This window comes from Oncorhynchus keta, chromosome 29, assembly GCF_023373465.1.
Source record: "Oncorhynchus keta strain PuntledgeMale-10-30-2019 chromosome 29, Oket_V2, whole genome shotgun sequence".
In the NCBI taxonomy this organism is placed as follows: domain Eukaryota; kingdom Metazoa; phylum Chordata; class Actinopteri; order Salmoniformes; family Salmonidae; genus Oncorhynchus; species Oncorhynchus keta.
Genome location: NC_068449.1, coordinates 7,883,894 through 7,903,972, shown reverse-complemented (window position 1 = coordinate 7,903,972; position 20,079 = coordinate 7,883,894). Strand labels below are relative to the sequence as shown.

At 42.3% G+C, this 20,079-nt stretch overlaps 1 protein-coding gene across 1 annotated transcript; it reads left to right on the top strand.

Annotated features, from left to right (window-relative positions):
• The first annotated feature begins 6,169 nt into the window (after positions 1–6,169).
• Positions 6,170–18,201, top strand: LOC118362270 (YTH domain-containing family protein 2-like). Its single transcript, XM_035742472.2, has 6 exons — positions 6,170–6,587; positions 6,809–6,833; positions 8,055–8,134; positions 8,766–10,418; positions 14,362–14,430; positions 17,575–18,201. The coding sequence occupies exons 1-6, from the start codon at positions 6,561–6,563 to the stop codon at positions 17,596–17,598; spliced, it is 1,878 nt and encodes a 625-aa protein (XP_035598365.1). The 5' UTR covers positions 6,170–6,560; the 3' UTR covers positions 17,599–18,201.
• Positions 18,202–20,079: the final 1,878 nt, after the last annotated feature.

Sequence of the window (20,079 nt, the reverse complement as noted above, 5' to 3'; positions counted from 1 at the left end):
AAACCCCAATACGACAATACAATAACCCCATGTCACACCCTGGCCTGAACAAATAATTAAAGAAAACACAAAATACTAAGACCAAGGCGTGACAGTGGCGAAGAGGACTAATTCCATGGATAGAGAACAGAATATCATAGGCTTGAATCTCACTGATGCCGTGTCACAATAAAAACATACATGTGTTTGCATGATTACTGCCTAAGCAAAATCCTTTCCATGTGTCATATCTGTGCTTATCTGTGCTTGGAGTTCAAACCAGTTAACACAAACTAAGAATTGTAATTGCTATTAAAAGTCGTATTGAAACATTGAGTTAAAATTTTAAGGAAGTTATTAAAAAACCTAAAATAACCTATAATTGACATTCTCAGACGTCAATAAAACCTCCCAGGAAAACTTTCAGGGAACCATAATGAAACGTAATCAGAACCTCCCTGCAACCTAAAATTGTACATTCCCAGAACAGGTATAATTTTTACTTCTGTTCTCAGAACTTAAAAAAAAAACATTCAGTTTTACCAGTCAGGAATGTTAGGGCTTTGTTCCTAGAACCAATGGGAAACCTAAAACGTATGTTCCCACAACTTCCAAGGAACCATATTTGCTAGCTGGGATTCATCTCTGAAATTGAAGAAGAGCATCATGAAATTTAAAAACATTTTTTTGTACTGGTGTGAACTATGGAAACTGAATATCAATGTAGATCAAACTAAGGTAATACACCATAGAACACCTTTTATTTTCTCCTGTGGTCCTGCCATGTTAGATGTTGTTCGTGAGTAGTACAAGTACCATATCTGGGGTTGATTATTAATGCATTTTTAGATCACCATGTGAATCGTGCCCTTGGTGCCATCATTGCAAAGTTTAAAGCCATGGGTAGCCTTTTAAATGTTTCACAAAACTGTTTGATTCATTGGCGCTACCTATTATTACTTATTCTACAGCAGTATGGGGGCACAGAAATTATACTAAGGCTAATGTTGTTTTTAACCATGCCTGCAGATTTAACCTTGGTGTGGATATGGGTTGAAAAGCTCTATGGCATCACCAGTGGCTATTTAAAATAAAATAAATTATGTGCTGAGATTTTGTGGCATGCCAAATTAATGTCTGTGTAAATGCGTACTCTTATGGGCTCGTGATGTTGTAACCACAAAGCAAAATGTTATGTACCATGTCAAATACTTTTGTTAACTAAAGTGGTACGAACTGATAAACAAACCTGAAAGAAACAAGCTTCATCACTTAATGCCTTTTTAAATGTACTTTTGGGACAGAACCTGATATGCGTACTGTTTCATCCAACCAATATCGAAGCTCTTTTGCAAAATGTTGATGTGGTCGCTCGCTATTGAGACTGGTCCATACACAAACACTCTCTTAGACAAATGTGTGTGTACTTTTTGCAATGTTGGTTCCATTGAAACTTATGCTTATGCCTTGCTTTACGGGTTGGGTAAACAATGAAATTAGGCATAATATTTTTTTGTCAGCTGTCTAGCCAAAAGGAAAACGCTAACGGTCTTGATGAAAATAATATATTCTGTGACATTTTATTAGGAAACAATAATGTAAAGGCCTACACCAAAGCTGCCATCTTATCCTCCAGTAGAGACGTTTGTGCCTGAGCTCCCTTTTATCCACTGTAGCCGACTTTGTTTGTGTTTGTGCATACATGTGTATAGACGATGTAATGTATTATAGAGGAGTTGGACTATGATTGTTTTTGTTTATGCATACATGTGTATAGACGATGTAATGTATTATAGAGGAGTTGGACTATGATTGTTTGTTTTTGTGAATACATGTGTATAGACGATGTAATGTATTATAGAGGAGTTGGACTATGATTGTTTGTGTTTATGCATACATGTGTATAGACGATGTAATGTATTATAGAGGAGTTGGACTATGATTGTTTGTGTTTATGCATACATGTGTATAGACGATGTAATGTATTATAGAGGAGTTGGACTATGATTGTTTGTGTTTGTGAATACATGTGTATAGACGATGTAATGTATTATAGAGGAGTTGGACTATGATTGTTTGTGTTTGTGCATACATGTGTATAGACGATGTAATGTATTATAGAGGAGTTGGACTATGATTGTTTTCGAGTGTCTCAATACTCAACTTGAGTGGTCCTCAATGCGGTTTTATTAATAAATCATCTGTATTATTTTTTATCACACTTAAATACGTTTTTTTTTTTTACTAACTCTGGATGGATATGAAGGGTAGGCGGATGGGACTAAACCACACTAACTGTCAAAGGGATACACAAATGAGGGCCATCCGTGAATCTGTGTGTGTGTGTGTGTGTGTGTGTGTGTGTGTGTGTGTGTGTGTGTGTGTGTGTGTGTGTGTGGTGAAATGGTCGCTCTAAGTCTATCATATAGGAAGGATCCTGCGCACCACAGACTACATTTCCACGGGCAGAGCTGCTGGCCATGTTCTGTCCTTTGCGACACAGATGCCATCTTGTGGTCAGGACATAGAATGACAAGACATTGGCTACAAATAAACACATCAAGCGAAATCTGTCAAACTTTATTTTAGTTGGTGCATCATGGGAAATTGCAATTTCTCAGATACTGAGAGTCAAATTAAATAATTAAGACGTTGACCACCGAAAATAGCAAAAAAGATACACCTGTAATTGCTTTTTGTGACTGTAAATTAAAGAATCTTCATCAGAATTGGGTGAATTGGATAAAAAGTATGGAGTTAGCCTTTTTATTTTATTTTAATAAGCCCTAATGTAAGCATCTGTGTGCCTAAAAACTCAACAACAACAAGAACATAGGGTTCTCAAAGGGTTATTCAACGGGGACAGCTTTCTACACAGATGAATGAATTGGTTTTACTTTTAAATATTTTCATAATTATATATATATATATATATATATATATATATATATATATATATATATATATATATATATATATATATTCCAAAGGTGAAAAGGTTTGAACCAGAAATGGTTACACTAGAAACAAGCCAGAAACGTTTTACAAATGTATGGGTAAAACTTTGGTTGAAATGAAAAGATTATCTTGAAAAAAAGCATCCAACTTCCAGTAGGCCTACAGAAAGTCTGAGTTATGTGGGGAATGTAAGTCGGTCTATATCAGGGATGGGCAACAGCAGGGATGCTGAGGGATGGGGGCCACAGCAAATTCTGAACTCATCATGAGGGGACGCAGTGCCCGACTCGGCTGTTCCACTTTTCACACCGGACCATATTGCTTTGTTACATGGGCTACAAAAACGCCACAGGTGTAGACGCGGGGGACGAGCTGGAGCCCTAGTGAAATTGAACGGCGCTCTCCTACGTTCTGTTGGAAAATGTCCAGTCGAGAATAAGATGGATGAGCTTCGTTCGAGAGTAAGATGGATGAGCTTCGTTCGAGAGTAAGATGGATGAGCTTCGTTCGAGAGTAAGATGGATGAGCTTCGTTCGAGAGTAAGATGGATGAGCTTCGTTCGAGAGTAAGATGGATGAGCTTCGTTCGAGAGTAAGATGGATGAGCTTCGTTCGAGAGTAAGATGGATGAGCTTCGTTCGAGAGTAAGATGGATGAGCTTCGTTCGAGAGTAAGATGGATGAGCTTAGTTCGAGAGTCTCCTATGTGAGAGACTTGAACAGCTGCTATATTATATGTCTTACTGAAACGTGGCTGGATGATCACGCTATGCATGTAGTACTCCATACAGCGGCAGGATTGTATGGTGGCTCTGGCCAAATCGAAAGAAGGTGGAGTGTGTTTTTTCATAAATAACAACTGGTGTGCTGCCTCCAGTGTAAAGGAAATCTTTAACTTTTGCTCACCTGATTTGGAATACCTCATGGTAAGCTGCAGACTCTTTTATCTACCAAGAGAGTTCTCATCTGTAATTATCACGGGCGTCTACATCCCCCCCACAAGCCAACACTGGCACTCAATCAACTGTATGGGGCCATAAACAAAAAAGAAACCGCTCATCCTGAGGCCGCGTTTCTGGTGGGCGAAGACTTTAACGCGAGGAGACTTAAAACTGTCCAACCTCACTTCTAACGACACGTCTCCTGCACCACCAGGGCGGCGCTAAAACTCGAAGACTTTTATTCTACCCACAGAAACACATACAAAGCCCTCCCTCGTCCTCCCTTTGGCAAATCTGACCATGACTCCATTCTTCTGCTTACAAACAAAAGCTCAATCAGGAAGTACCAGTGATGCCCTCAATACGGAAGTGGTCGGATGAAGCAGATGCGACATTGTTTTGCTAGTACAGACTGGGATATGTTCCCGGGATTCGTCCGATAGCATTGAAGAGTTTACCACAGCATTCACGAGCTCCATTAATAAGTGCATACATGCTGTCGTCCCCATAGTGACCATAAGAACGTATCCAAACCAAAAACCATGGAGTACAGGCAATATCATTTACATTTAAGTCATTTAGCAGACGCTCTTATCCAGAGCGACTTACAAATATCCGTGCTGGGATAAAGGCTAGAGCTACTGCTTACAAAGAACGGGACAAGACCATGGACGCATACAAGAAAGCCCCCTACGACCTCCGATGAGACATCAAACATGCAAAAGGACAATATAGGAGGACGGTGGAATCCTATTACACTGTCTCTGACACTCGTCGTATGTGGCAGGGCTTGCAGAGGACAATGGATTACAAAGGCAAACACAGTCGTGAGTTTCCCAGCGATGCAGAACTCCCAAACGAGCTAAATGCCTTTTATGCTGGCTTTGAGGAATATAACACTGTTCCATGAGTGAAAGACCCTGTTTTCCTTAATGACTGTGTGATCTCGCTCTCCGTGGCAGATGTGAGCAAAAAGTTTAAACAGGTTAACAATCACAAAGCCGCCGGGCGGAATACCAGGCCATGTTCTCGAACATGCGCAGACCGGCGGGCCAGTGTCTTCACAGACATACTGTATCTACGTGTCCCAGTCTGTAATCCCAACATCATTCAAGCTGTCCACCAGTGTCCCTGTTCCCAAAAGCTGCAAGGTGACCTGCCTAAATTACCATCGCCCTGTAGCACTCACTACTGTAATTATGAAGTGCTTTGGAAGGCTGGTCATGACACACCTCCGCCACACTGACCCTCAACACGGAGGCCCCTAAAGGGTGTATCCTTAGTCCCCTCCTGTGCTCCCTGTTCACCCATAACTGGTTGGCAACGCATGACTCCAACACCATCATTAAATTGGCTGATGACACGACTGTGGTACTGGTACTTCCTGTATAGAGCTCCATTCTTGTGTATTTTATTTTATTCCTCGTGTTACTATTTTATTTTTTAACTCTGCATCGTTGGGAAGGGCTTTTAAGATAACATTTCACTGTAAAGTCTACACCAATTGCATTCAGTGCATGTGACATTAAATTTCATTTGATTTTGACCTACCATACAAAACATCACAGACTTACTTGTATTATGTTATGTCTTCCCCTGAGTCCAGGTTGACTTTATATGTCCAAACTCAGAATCAAATATGCTTCACAAAAATAACATGGTTGCTGTGTTAGAACATTTATTTTGATTGCCGATTCTTTGCATTTATCAAAGTCCCATCAGTTAATCTGATTTCAGATGTGTCTGTGTAAAGTTAAACACGAATAATATGGAAATAGTTATTCTTGCAAAGCATGTAAACGTTTAAATCAAACTATTATATTCATCTGAATATTCGTGCGTATAACTGTAGTGACTGACATAACAAGAGTAAAACTGCTGTTAGAAAATGGGTGGTTCGAGCCCTGAATGCTGATTGGCTAACAGCCGTGGTACATCAGACCTTATATCATGGGTATGACAAACGTTTATTTTTACTGCTCTAGTTACGTTGATAACCAGTTTATAATCGTAAATAAGGCACCTCATGGGGTTATGGTATATGGCCAATATACCACGGGCTGTATCCAGACACGCATAAGAACAGCCATTAGCCGTGGTATATTGGCCATATACCACAACCTCCCGTGCATTATTTCTTAATTATACAACCAAATTTCAAAAATGCAACTTGTGAATTATAGTATTGTAACTCTAGACAGTAAGGTGAGACAGTGACTGACTTCCTAAAAAAACTAACACATTTCCCGTTTTGGAAAATTCATCCGCGGCCCTACAAAAAGGGGGCGGTCCGCATGGCGCCAGTTGCCCATCCCTGGTCTATGTCAATATAGCTACTTTCCTAATTATGAGACAATCTCCGCGTATCTATTGTAACACTTATTACAATATGTTAAATGTCTGTTTTTCATATAGATCGTTTACCTGCATCATATAGTTCCTCCATGCCGTTGAGGGGCGCATGTTCGTCATAAATAAACGCCATCGGTAAACCCAGGCGCTCAGCCATGTTGAAGAAGTCTCGGCGCTGAGAGAGCTGCATCCCGCCATTGTGTAGATTCTATGCTCTGTAGAGAGACAGGGACTCTTGACTAACTCTCAATATACATTTCATACACCCTGCCACTTAAAAGAAATAACAAAAAATTCAAATACAAAAAAAAAGAGGCTCCAGGGAGAAAGACATGTCAGCCAGCAGCCTTCTTGAACAGGTAAAGAGAGTCACTTTATGAATATCTGTCGAGAGGTAACCAGGGTAGCTTGTTTCAGAGGCAGTGACTCTCTCTGTAGCTGGCTAACGTTAGTGCAGTAGGCCTGACCACCTGCTAAAGGACTGACTGGTGAATATACATTTCTTCATTTATTTTTATTTTTTTCCCCTTCCTCTTTTCTCATAAATCAAACCTTCATGAATCACCTGGACCCAATCCAGAGACCGAAAGGCCAAGGAAACAAAGGTAAGCTATTGTAACATGACAAGTTTACTGTCTCTGTATGCGGATTTCTTCTGTGTGGTCGCGGATGTGATGATAGTTAGCCAGATAGCAGGCCAATCTCGCATTGCGCCCATTTTTCGCTTCTATAGTTGATTGGATATGTGAAAAATATTCCGATAAATTGGTACTACTTGATCTTTATTTTAGTTTGTTTACTTAAAATGACATTTAGTGTCATTTGTGTGAATACACCATTGTGAATTTTGAGGCAATCCTGTTAGCATTGGTAGCTAACTAACATGAGCTGCTACATTAGCAAGTTAGCTGGTTAAGGCATTTCCTTAGTCAGATGGCTAGTGGCTTACTGGCTCCTTGGTTAAATGATAGCATCGCTTTGCAAATGATTAATTTGACAATCGAATGTGTTTACATAAAGTTAGGCTTCAATCTCCCACGCAAAAATACACATGTTGTTGGCTAAACGATTCTTCGCGGTCGTGAATATACACATGACTAGCCTGCCAGTGACACGTCTTCCAGCATGCTGTTCTCACCCAACCAGTACCAAGTATATTGTCATAAACCACGAAGTTACAATGTTTCAGTTCTCTTACAATGTTTTGAGGCAACTTTGTTTACTAGCCATGCTTGTTTTCCCAGTTCGGCAATTTTAATTTTCACATTATGCTTAGCTATGTCAGGACGAACTGAAACACTCTTGACAAGTGTAAGATTTGTCTACAACTACAATCACCGATATTAAATACAAATTGATGGAGTTTTCTCCAAGTTGAAGCTAGAAACAATATTCTACTGCACTTCGTCTCACCGATTTCACTGACCATGTATCTGCATGTATCAATTGTGCCGCAGTTACAATCTGTCAACAAAAACGTATCTAGCATTAACCCCTAAGACCTAGTGTTATTTGTTTTACACGTGGTACACTATAGACCTAGCCATCAGGAAAGATAACTGCTTAACTCAAGTTCCATGTATTTGTTTACATCACCCATTTTAGTGCATTAAAAAACAGCATATTGTGTGGCTGTGAACTGTAGTTGTGCAATGCTATCAATGTCTCATCAAGTTTAATGACTTCCTGGCTCTTATTCTCTGTCACACTCATGACCAGCTGTGGATATGTAGGCCTGTGATTAGTTGCATGGACTATTTCAACTTTATGCAAAAAGATGTATCCAAGAGTTGTCTCTTACATCGCTGTCTACTCCTCCTTTCCAGTGCAAAACGGAGCTGTGACCCAAAAGGATACTTTGAATGATGATGAGTTTGAGCCTTACCTGAACCCTCAGGCCAGACAGGTGAGTACCAGTCCACTGCCATCAGTTTGACTAGGCCCACACTGTTCCTAACATTTGCCTGCTTAGACTGCAGGTAAATAGCGTTTGTTCACTTAACATTTTGACAGGGCCTCAGTTCTAATAGAAATGATGATGATGATGCTCAACAAGCTAAATTACTCAGGTTGTGATGGGTAAAACTCCCACTGGTATGTTTACATTAGTCATCCATAATGGGGAGATCTCACTGTATATTTTTTTACAGTGACTTTTATACTGTTGCAATTCATGTTTTTAGCACTTAAAGACTCTTCTTTCCCCCAATTTACTGTGCAGTCCATTTCCTTTTCTAGTTGCAGTTAAACTGTCTTTCATCTCGTTGTAACATCTGTTGGGTGCTCTCAATGATGGGCACTTCCCAGAAAAATGGGCCACAATGGAGCCTGTATTCCTCCAGTCAAAGGAATGCCACTGTTTTCTCCTCCATAAAGCAGTTCACTGGTCTGAAAGTGGCCACAGTCGTCCTAGTCTAAGTGGCAGCCGAGGCTGACAGAGATCCAAACGAGGATAGCCATCAGATCGATGACCTGCTTTTTGCAATGTAATGATTGAAACTGTCAGCAGGCTAACCAGAGTTTTCTTCTCTCCGCAGAGCAATGCCTATACGGCCATGTCGGACTCCTACATGCCCAGTTACTACAGCCCATCCATAGGATTCTCTTACTCCCTGAACGAGGCAGCATGGTCCACCGGGGGAGATCCTCCCATGCCTTACCTGACCTCATATGGACAGCTGAGCAACGGGGAGCACCACTTCCTGCCTGACCCCATGTTCGGCCAGCCGGGCCCGCTGGGCAACAACCCCTTCTTGGGCCAGCACAGTTTCAACTTCTTTCCCAGCAGTATGGACTTCTCTGCCTGGGGAAACAACAGCTCTCAGGGACAGTCTACGCAGAACTCTGGCTACAGCAGTAGCTATGCCTACGCACCCAGCTCGCTAGGGGGTGCCATGATTGACGGACAGTCCCCCTTCGCCCAGAACGAGCCCCTCAACAAGGCACCTGGCATGAACAGCTTGGACCAGGGCATGGCTGGACTTAAGATTGGTGGCGGTGCCGGGGACATGGGGGCCCCAAAGGTGGTGGGCTCTGGCCTCCCCAGGGGATCCCTAGGCCACAGCCAGGTTTCTGGTGGAGCTCCCAGCATGCCACTGCCCCCCGTGTCCATCGCCCCCACTAAGCCCGCCTCCTGGGCGGACATTGCCAGCAAGCCGGCCAAGCCGCAGCCCAAGCTGAAAACCAAGGGTGGCATAGCGGGGACCAACCTGCCCCCTCCGCCCATCAAACACAACATGGACATTGGCACTTGGGACAACAAGGGGACCATGCCTAAAGCGTCCACCCCCCAGCAGGCGCCTCTCCCCAGCAACGGGCAGCCGCCCAACCAGGCCTCACCTCAGCCCGGCACCATGGCCGGAGGGACCTCGCAACTGCCCCTCAGCAATGGACAGTTGGTGGCCTCTTCGGCCCAGCTGGGGCAGCACCAATTCCCCCCCAACGGGCAGCAGGGCATGGGGGGGCAGCTGCAGCTTTCCCAGGGCCCCCCGCCCACCACCCAGCCATCTCAGCCCACCCGCTGGGTCCCTCCACGGAACCGTGCCAACGGCTTTGGGGATGCCGTGGGTGGGGCGGGGCAGTCGCCCCCCAACTCTGGCGTGGGTGGGGTGCTGGTGCTCTCGGAGCCCCACCCGGTGCTGGAGAAGCTGCGTCTGGTCAACAACTACAACCCCAAAGACTTTGACTGGAATCTCAAGCAGGGCCGTGTGTTCATCATCAAGAGCTACTCCGAGGACGACATCCACCGCTCCATCAAGTACAACATCTGGTGCAGCACGGAGCACGGCAACAAGCGGCTGGACGCCGCCTACCGCTCTCTGGGCGCCAAGGGCCCCCTCTACCTGCTCTTCAGCGTCAACGGCAGTGGCCACTTTTGCGGCGTGGCGGAGATGCGCTCGCCCGTGGACTACAATACCTGCGCCGGCGTGTGGTCGCAGGACAAGTGGAAGGGGCGCTTTGACGTGCGCTGGATCTTCGTTAAGGACGTTCCCAACAGCCAGCTGCGGCACATCCGCCTGGAGAACAACGAGAATAAGCCAGTGACCAACTCGCGGGACACACAGGAGGTGCCTCTGGACAAGGCACGGCAGGTGCTGAAGATCATCGCCGGCTACAAGCACACCACCTCAATCTTTGACGACTTCTCCCACTACGAGAAGCGCCAAGAGGAGGAGGACTGTGTGAAAAAGGTAAAGGCCTGCCCTCCACCCATCTGGGGAAACAAATAGGCCCTACATCTTGGGTTGTGTGCTTGGGCAGTGGCATGGGAAGCCATGGGTGTGTGTGCGCTAAGGTTCTGACAGCATCTAGAGAGTAAAAAAATCCAGTTGACGAGTGCAATAATTGAAAAAGGTTATCAGTCGTTATCAGTCGTTATGTGTGTGGTTATCTCACAACGTGCTGTTCCTACAGAGAATGTGGATATGCCAGAAACCAAGTAACTTCCAAGTTATAATATTAAAAACAAGTTTTTTATTTTTTTTATTTACTATTTATTCATGTGCGATTTCTCTCACATTGATTTGTGATTTACGAATGCTGACCTCCGTGTTGATTAGGTGTGTCCATATGAAATGTAATGAGTATTAACCATTCGGTATCCAATTGATGATCAATGTGACATTTTTGTCTTTGTGGAAATGTGTGCCCGTTTGTCTATGAGGAATTGATGTATTTGTTACTGTTATTTGGGAAATTTTTCAGATGCTTGGTCTACCAAATCACTGCTCTAATTATAGAGGATGCCACCATAGCAGTCCCTCCAGGATTCCACAGTGTTTTGTGATGGCTGATTCTGCTGTGACTGACACTGCGTGGCAATTTGCAATGACTGGTGGCAAAACTTTGACGTGTTGCTTTATTAAGCCATTTTATGTGGCAAAAGGGAGGTGATCGGTTGACATTGTGAGCCCTCGCATAAATATGTGATAGTTGATCTTGCCAAAAATTCAGCGCTCGTCGGAAATCCAGGAGGGACTGCCTTATAGAATTTTTAAAGGGGGAAGTGGAAAGGTTTTGCAGGAGTCGTGTAAACAAAATGCCAGAAGTCCCTTGTGATCACCAAGATGCATTTTATCATTGACCTTTTTTTAAATGTATTTTTATTGACTCCCAAAATGTTTAGAATATTAATAATTATGCTTCAACCTCTACGTCATCTTATCTAAAACATAACCCTCATTCTTGACTGAGGCTTCTGTTCACATTATTAAATGTATGTTTACATCGGTCCTTCAGTCAAACAGTATGTGGTCGCCTGCTCGTCGAATCTCATTCCAAAATCATGGGCATTAATATGGAGTTGGTTCCCCCCCCCCTTTTCCTGCTATAACAGCCTCCATTGTAATGGGAAGACTTTCCTCTAGATCTTGCTTCCATTCAGCCACGAGCATTAGAGGTTGGGGCTGATAATGGGCGTTAGGCCTGGCTCGCAGTCGGCATTCCAATTCATCCCAAAGGTGTTCGATGGGGTTGAGGTCAGGGCTCTGTGCAGGCTTGTCAAGTTCTTCCACACCAATCTCAACAAGCCATTTCTATATGTAACTCGCTTTGTGCGCAGGAGCCTTGTCATGCTGAAACAGGAAAGGACCTTCCCCAAACTGTTGCCACTTAGTTGGTCGCACAGAATCTTCTAGAATGTCATTGCATGCTGTAGCGTTAACATTTCCCTTCACCTGATCGAAGGGGCCTAGCCCAGACCATTAGTGCTCCTCACCACCAAACTTCACAGTTGCCACTGCATTCGGGCAGGTAGCATTCTCCTGGCATCCGCCAAACCCAGATTTGTCCGTCGGACTGCCAGATGGTGACGCATAATTCATCACCCCAGAGAATGCTTTTCCCTGCTCCAGAGTTCAATGGCGGCGCTCTTTACACCACTCCAGCCGACGCTTGGCATTGCACTTGGTGATCTTAAGCTTGTGTGCGGCTGCTTGGCCATGGAAACGCATTTCATGAATCTCCCGACGAATAGATATTGTGCTGGTGTTGCTTCTAGTTGCAGTCTGGAACTCGTTAGTGAGTGTTGCAACCGAGGACGGATGATTTTTACACACTTCAACACTTGCCGGTCCCGTTCTGTGACTTTGTGGCCTACCACTTCATGGAGGAGCCGTTCTTGCTCCTAGACGTTTCCACTTCACAATAACAGCACTTCCAGTTGACCGGGCCAGCTCTAGCAGGGCAGACATTTTACAAACTGACTTGTTGGAAAGGAGGCATCTTATAACGATTGCTACGTTGAAAGTCACTGAGCTCTTATGGCCACTCTGCTGCCAATGTTTGTCTATGGAGATTGCATGGCTGTGTGCTCGTTTTTAAAAATTTTATATATATTTTTTATATACCTGTAAGCAACTGGTGTCTGAAATAGCCGAATCCACTGATTTGATGGTGTCCACATACTTATGGAAACATATTGTATGTTAATTATTTTTGGGAACAAATACTTGATCAATGTACCAACGTCTACACAGCCATACAACATGTTTTGAAAAAGCTTTTGCTAACGTGTCCTTCAATATAGCAATCTAATTAGGATGATAAGCCTGTAGCAGGAGTATTCAACCCTTTACCCCACAAGGTCTGGGCTACTCCTGCCTTTCTAGCTCAGAAGTCATTGCACCCACCTGGGGACCCAGGTCTAAATCAGAATGGGAGAGAGCAGTAGAACTGGTTTCAAGGTCCAAATATGAATTTGAGGTGCTTTATAAGTTTTAGGCTCTGGTTCTGACTGGAGCTGTGTTCATCAGTGATTATTGTTAGTTAGAGATATAGACCTAAAGTGAGTCTGTATTACCGCCTGTTTTTATACAGACCACAGAGTGCTTGTTTGTCACCTCTGAGAAGACGATGCAGTTTCTTACATTGTAACAGGCCTAGTTATTGGGTTATATTTGAGTCTTTCCCTTAATACTCTGTTGTGACAGCATGTCTCAAATGATGTCGCAAATTGACGGAAACACGAGGCAGAAATCCAATCTTATTTTGTGGAAGCTCAAACCATGCTTCCTTACATAGTGGTATGTGATGACAAATGTATTTTCTAAAGTAACCGTCCAGTGAAAATCTCACAGTTCCTTTTCTGTTAACTGTTAACTCCTATCGAAATAATGTGGTTGAGTCATCCTATGCTATCATTTGTGGCCGAAGCATAAATAGAATAAAAACCCTACAAAACCCCCACCTCTAACTTCTCAAACAGTAAAAAAAAAAATGCATCGAGGATAATTTAATCCTCTTTAGGAGGATGAGTTGGCCAATCTGTGGTATCCACCATTCTGTTGGGGTACGCCCACACCATTCCAACACACAAAATCGCAAATGATTTCACTCGTATTGTAATATTTCATAGCAATCTGGAAACACTGGACGGTTACTTTAGAGGCGTAGCGGCCTTTTCCATCAGTATATCCACATTGCATGACTGAGGCTGTGTGTGGGAAACAAGGTCTGCATTATTTACTGCGGCAAGGAAACTGCTCTGCACCTGGGGGTATTTCACATTATACAACGTGTGCTTCTAATCCTGAATGCTGATTGGTTAAAACCGCGTTCCAGCCGGTGTCTATTCCACGAGTTACCACCGGCTAAATCTAGGATGTTAAAATGCCTATTTACTCTGTTCCATCTGCTCTGCACCTAGTGGTGTTTTAACAGCAAACTCCTCTTGCATATTCTGAAAAGACGACGTGTACTTTCTGTCAAATATAAACTTATCACAGAGTTAACTACTGCTTCCTCTTATCTAGACAATCAAGAGATGTGTGTTTTGTCTTTTGTGGTTAACACATTGATGCATGTTCGTGATTTACCACTGGTTACTGCCTGGAATGTGTATAATATTACCATGCCTTTTTAGAGGTCAGAGGAGAACGGAGGCATGTGCACAAGAGAGCAAGGCAGGATACTGACCGTTCAAATGACCAATGATCTTTGATACAATTTACCAATGAAGTAAAATGTTAATGTTTTAGTGATCACTTTTGATTTTGTGATTTTTCAATTGTAATGTTTCATCTGTATCCACTTCGATACCTGAGTCCACTTACTGTAAATCAATTAAGTTGTTGATGCATGTATGCCCAAGATTGATTGAAGGTTTTCCCTTTCTTGATGATGTTCTGTTACCAGGTGGAGGTCCAGGGTAGCGAGCCGTACCCCAGTAACCCCAACCCCAGCAGGAGTCATTACAGACTTCAGGTAATGACCTCGCCCCCACTTATCGCTCTTGAAATAGCCTAAACTTTAGTGTGGAATTACTCTCCGTTAGGTGTACTCCGTAGAAGCTCCACGGCCGCTTTGAGACTTCACCATACACTGCAGAGATTTTGGTTCATGCCATCATTTTGTGACTTTTACGTTAGTGTCGGTGGGGCTTATTTATGGAGAACACTTGGTGGAGTGTAAACCCAGTCTAACAGGCCTGCTACATTAGATGTCACGTTTGCAATTCATTTCAATAAATTATCCTCTGGTTCTATTTACAAGAATTCTACGCGTGGCTTGATAAAGTGGCTTACTAGTGATGTGTCCAGTGTAGCATCTAAAAACCTACTGTTTTTCTGCTCTCCTTGTCAGACGGACGCCTTAACCTCTTGCTCCTACCTGGCACGCAGGCGTCCCATCTAGAGCTCTGGAAATGCAAATGCGCTACGCTAAATGCTACTAGTATTAGTTAAAACACAAACGTTCATTAAAATACACATGCAGGGTATTGAATTAAAGCTACACTCGTTGTGAATCCAGGCAACAAGTCAGATTTTTAAAATGCTTGTCGGCGAAAGTATGAGAAGCTATTATCTGATAGCATGTAACACCCCAAAAGACCCGCAGGGGACGTAAACAAGAGAATTAGCATAGTCGTCGCTACACAAACCGCACAAATAAAATATAAAACATTCATTACCTTTGACCATCTTCTTTGTTGGCACTCCTAGATGTCCTATAATCACTATTGGGTCTTTTTTTTCGATTAAATCGGTCCATATATAGCCTAGATATCGATCTATGAAGACTGTGATAAACGGGGGAAAAATAGCGTTTCATAACGTAACGTCATTTTTTTAAAATTCAAAAAGTCGACGATAAACTTTCACAACACTTCTAAATACTTTTGTAATGCAACTTTAGGTATTAGTACACGTTAATAAGCGATAAAATTCATCAGGAGGCGATGTCAATTCTATAGGTGTCCGTCTCGAAAAAATGTCTGGAGAGAGCTCGACCAAAACATCCGGAGGGAATCGGTTCCCTTGATTCAGTTTGACCAAGAATCAAAGCTGAATCAAATGACAAGACTCTAGACAACGTGTGGAAGCTGTAGGCACTGCAACCTCGGCCTCATTTAATTCGGTTCACTTTGAACAATTCCTGGAAGTAGCGCAAGGATATTTATTTCCATTTTCAGTGATAAGATTTTCCTGCACTTTCTGTTATAGTCACAGCCGTGATTTAACCAGTTTTATAAACGTCTGAGTGTTCTATCCACACATACTAATCATATGCATATACTATATTCCTGGCCTGAGTAGCAGGGCGCTGAAATGTTGCGTGATTTTTAACAGAATGTTCGAAAAAGTAGAGGGTCGACTTAACAGGTTAAGGCCCGCACGGACCATACGATTTTAACCACATTATGCCACAATTTTGGAGCCTCAAGACAAAATGTCCAAGTCGCGGGCAAATTCTTAGGTTGTAAACGATTGTCGGACGTCTTTGCATGTTCCGTGTGACAGGATCTAGGTCTGGCGATCTTTACATTTTTAAAAAAAAATGTAGTACCACTAAGTGCGATCATAGGCTCCGACAAAGTTCTTGCGCTGTCTTTATCACGAAGTGTGACTGTTACAAGCTGATCCCTGTGACTGACCGACAGGAACACGTTTGAAGCAGGTGTTGTGCCCCCCTTTGCGTGAACGCGCGCACACACTAAATTCTTCATTGCTGTGACTTGCTTGCTAGTTGAGATTTCTGCTCTTCACTCCGTTGTCTGGTTTTAGCCTATATTTCGCTGATCTGAGTAGCAGAAAGCATTTTTAAATTTTTTATTTGTGTCCTTCAAGGCAGCTGTCAAAATTATCACGTTAGGCTGCGTTTCATTTAAAAAAATGTATGGCGGTTTGATCGCGGGAGAGGCACTAGTAATATCTGCAGTTTTCAGATTGGCTATTTTGTTTTCAAGTGTATTTGTCTTGAAAAATCTCTTTGCCAAAATTTGTCATCTCTCCCGTGTCTTATTTGACTAGTGGTAGTTCTGAAATGTTTGCTTGCCTGCATTTTACTCCCTATGTTTAGTATAATACACATACATTAATTATTCATTTTGGTTGCCTAACCTGTCGTGAATTTTGTTCTTATATTTGTATTTGACTCTAGTGACAAAATTAAGGACATTTGAAAGGGTGAGGATTTCGGCAGGCAAGAAAATGTCCTTGCCGAAATCCCTTCACTTTCCTTAATTTTATCACTAGAGTCAAATACTTTCTATAGAACAAACTTCACGTCAGGATAGGCAACCAAAATGAATAATTAATTTATTGTGCCAGTCGGGAGCCAACCTGTGAAGTAAAAGTTGGTAAAAAAAAAAAAATATATATATATATATATATACCCCAAAAAACTACTTGTGGTAAAAATACTGTAAAGTACTACTTAAGTACTTTACACCACTGCAAATGGCCCATATCTCTCAACGGATGAGTATTGCAGAATGTCTGAAAAAGTGGTTAGAACTGAATGTTGTATGCTAGGTCCCCCAAAGCTGATTTTAAAAAATTAATTAAATGTTTTAGTTTTGCTTAAACATTTTATTTTTGTATCACCAGGAAATCTCAAACATTATTGGGGTAAAATCTGTTCCCACCCCAAAAAAGTAATTTTAAAAAAAGTATTTTACATTGAAAAAATATTTTTGGGGGGCTTAGTTGTGGTCAATTTGTAGTGTACAAAGTACTATAATTATGTTCTGGCCCCCTGATTTTAATACGCTCTGACAGAAATAGTCCCACAGCTGAATCTACTTGCCTTCCCGTGTTGTAGGCTATACATATCCTGTTTATTCATGTAGAACTATTCTGCTGGACTGCTGGGACCTGGTGGTAAGGGAGATATGCTTGGCTTGGTACCAGTAGATATGGGTTCTCAGTGTGGAGGAAACTTTATTTATTTTTCTGTTTTTAAATATGTGAAGAACCACAACCTCTACTCTTACATACATTGATGGGAACATGGTAATTAAGTATGATCTGCAACATTTTGTTTTACTGGAAAAACCCTGAATCTCTGAAGTCTTGTGTGTTTTGATGCGAGTACCCAAACTGAACTCTTGTTTTCTGTGTCCCACAGGAACGCCAAGGACGTGTCAAGTAACGGTCACTGCTTTGGGCAAAAGACTGCAATGGCCCCTCTTTTCCCTTTCTACCCCCATCACATTCAGATATTTCAAGAAATTCTAAATGGGGTATAAAAAAAATAATAACCAAGGACACACAAAAAAAAAACAACCGAAATGAAGACTTTCTTGATTTCTTTTTACTTTAAAAGACTGACTTTGAACTTGTAGTAAAATAAAAAGAAATTATTATTCATAGGACTAAAACTTTGATGCATAGCATCCTTAGGTGAATCCCCCCCCCCCCATTCCACTACATATGCTTTTTTTTCTTACTCATGTGCTCACCCCTCCCCCGCCTGTTTTTACAGTCTGAAAACAAGTCTGTAATTCTTCTCATGCAAAATAATAGTGGACATTTTTTTGTGTCCTCTACTACGGCTACTATTAGTGGACAGAAGTCCAGGCGGGTCATTATGTAAACCTCCTCCTCCAGTGGGAGCTGAAATCATCCAATCAGGACGTGGGGGGGAGGGGTCTCCTCAGTGGATATGTGTTGTAGTTGGTCTTGTCATCGGTTCCTTCAAGAAGTTTCTTTTTCATATGCTTCCATCTGTTTATAAAAAAGAACTAAAACAAATGATCGCGATGATCTTGTTTATTTTTTGTGTTGGGCAGAGTGTATGGGGGGCGGGGTTTAATGTTGGGGGGGGCGGAGGGGGGATGAAAGCAACAAGATTTGTTACGTTTAGCCTTGGTCATTGTATAATTGTATGTACAATTGTACAAAATTGGGCTGTTTGCAGACTTCAGAACTTATTTGCCCTTTTTCTTGGACTGGTTTATTAATGTTTTTATTGGCTGCTTTCCTCCCGCCATTTTTGTTTCCTCTTCCTCCCGTTTTCTTAAAGACCGCGTCGACGCGAGTGCCCTTGCCGCCCCCATTCTTTCTATTAATCAGTTCAAAGTAATAAATGCCGTATACTCAGCAAGAACTCGTGTGCATTCCCCTTGTTTGACTGTAAGCACTTCTCATGCTGTGTGCATCCCCTTTTCAGATGTTTTATTAAGGGTAAATGTTTTATTTGGTAAGGAAGCCATATTCCCCCCCACCCACACACACACACACACACTTAATTCTACCCCAAACATCCCTCTCTTACTACTAACCACTACTGTCTCTTTCCACTGCCTGCTCTACCATAACACCACCACCCTTGCAGAATGTCAATGTTGGTGAAAACACTACTGGCTTTTCTCTGTGGTATAATAATAATAAAGTCAATCTTGCTATTTTCTCTTCTTGTAACTCCGCTGTGGGGGTGATGGTAAGGGCTGCTTTGTTAACCTGTTATTAGACCAGCATCATCTCGAGTGGTGTCAGTAGGTGTTTGCAATGTGAAGCTGTGTTCTTGCTTGTGATCTTTTCATCGTGCTAAACTCCGCATCAACAACAACTAGATCTTGGGTCACTGTCAAGTACGTTCCTGTTGAAACTGAGGCTGGTGGCATTGTAGTAAATTTCAGCCTACAATTGGGTATTTCGGGCAAGTGAGATTAGGATTTTGTCATTGGTGATGCTGCACATGTAGGCCTATATTTATGACTGCATCTTGCTGTTTTTAAATATGTCTGAAACAACCTGTATAGCATTAGCACAGATGTGAGAAACACGCTTTCCATATCTTGAATTCACCATCGGTGCAGTGTCACTCAACATGCATGCTTACAATAATCAAAATGCTATGTCTTGTCACTGATGTTATGGCCCAGAAATTACAGTCCTCATGTAGTTTATGGCATAATTACAGTACTTCAAATACATCCATCTCACCGGTCCATGAGCAAAATTGCCAGGTTGACCAAGCATTTCTTTAAAATCAAGGTCTGGGTCCCCCAGATGGCATATGAATGCATCATAATCATAATCGATGGCAAAATGCAGGAAATTAGCTTTAACGGTTGACTTTGGGCGCACAAACGGTCCAATCCTTTCTCAATTTTCTAACAGAAATGGGGTGTACCTTTTTTTTTTTTTTTTTTTTTTTTGGTTCATCGTGTCATTCTGGCCTTGCGCATTGCAACTGACAGTTTGTTAGCTAAGCTAGTCACTTGTAGCTAGCCACTTGTAGCTAGCCACTTGTAGCTAGCCACTTGTAGCTAGCCACTTGTAGCTAGCCACTTGTAGCTAGCCACTTGTAGCTAGCCACTTGTAGCTAGCCACTTGTAGCTAGCCACTTGTAGCTAGCCACTAACTCCTCCTGTATGTGTTGACCTTATTTCACATTTGTTTTTGGACAGAAGCTGTAGAGATCGATAAGAAATGGAACTTCTTCCGCAAAGTGTTTTCATCCATTTTTGTTTTTATGTATTAAATGACCTGGAATGTTGGTGCATCGATTACACGGTTTAAAGACTTTGTTTTTGCCCAACTTTTTTTAAAGAAACTGGCCAGTGATTCCAGATTTCTATGAAATATGAGTGAAATTGTTTTCAAGCAGCTTTTCTGTGTTGGAATG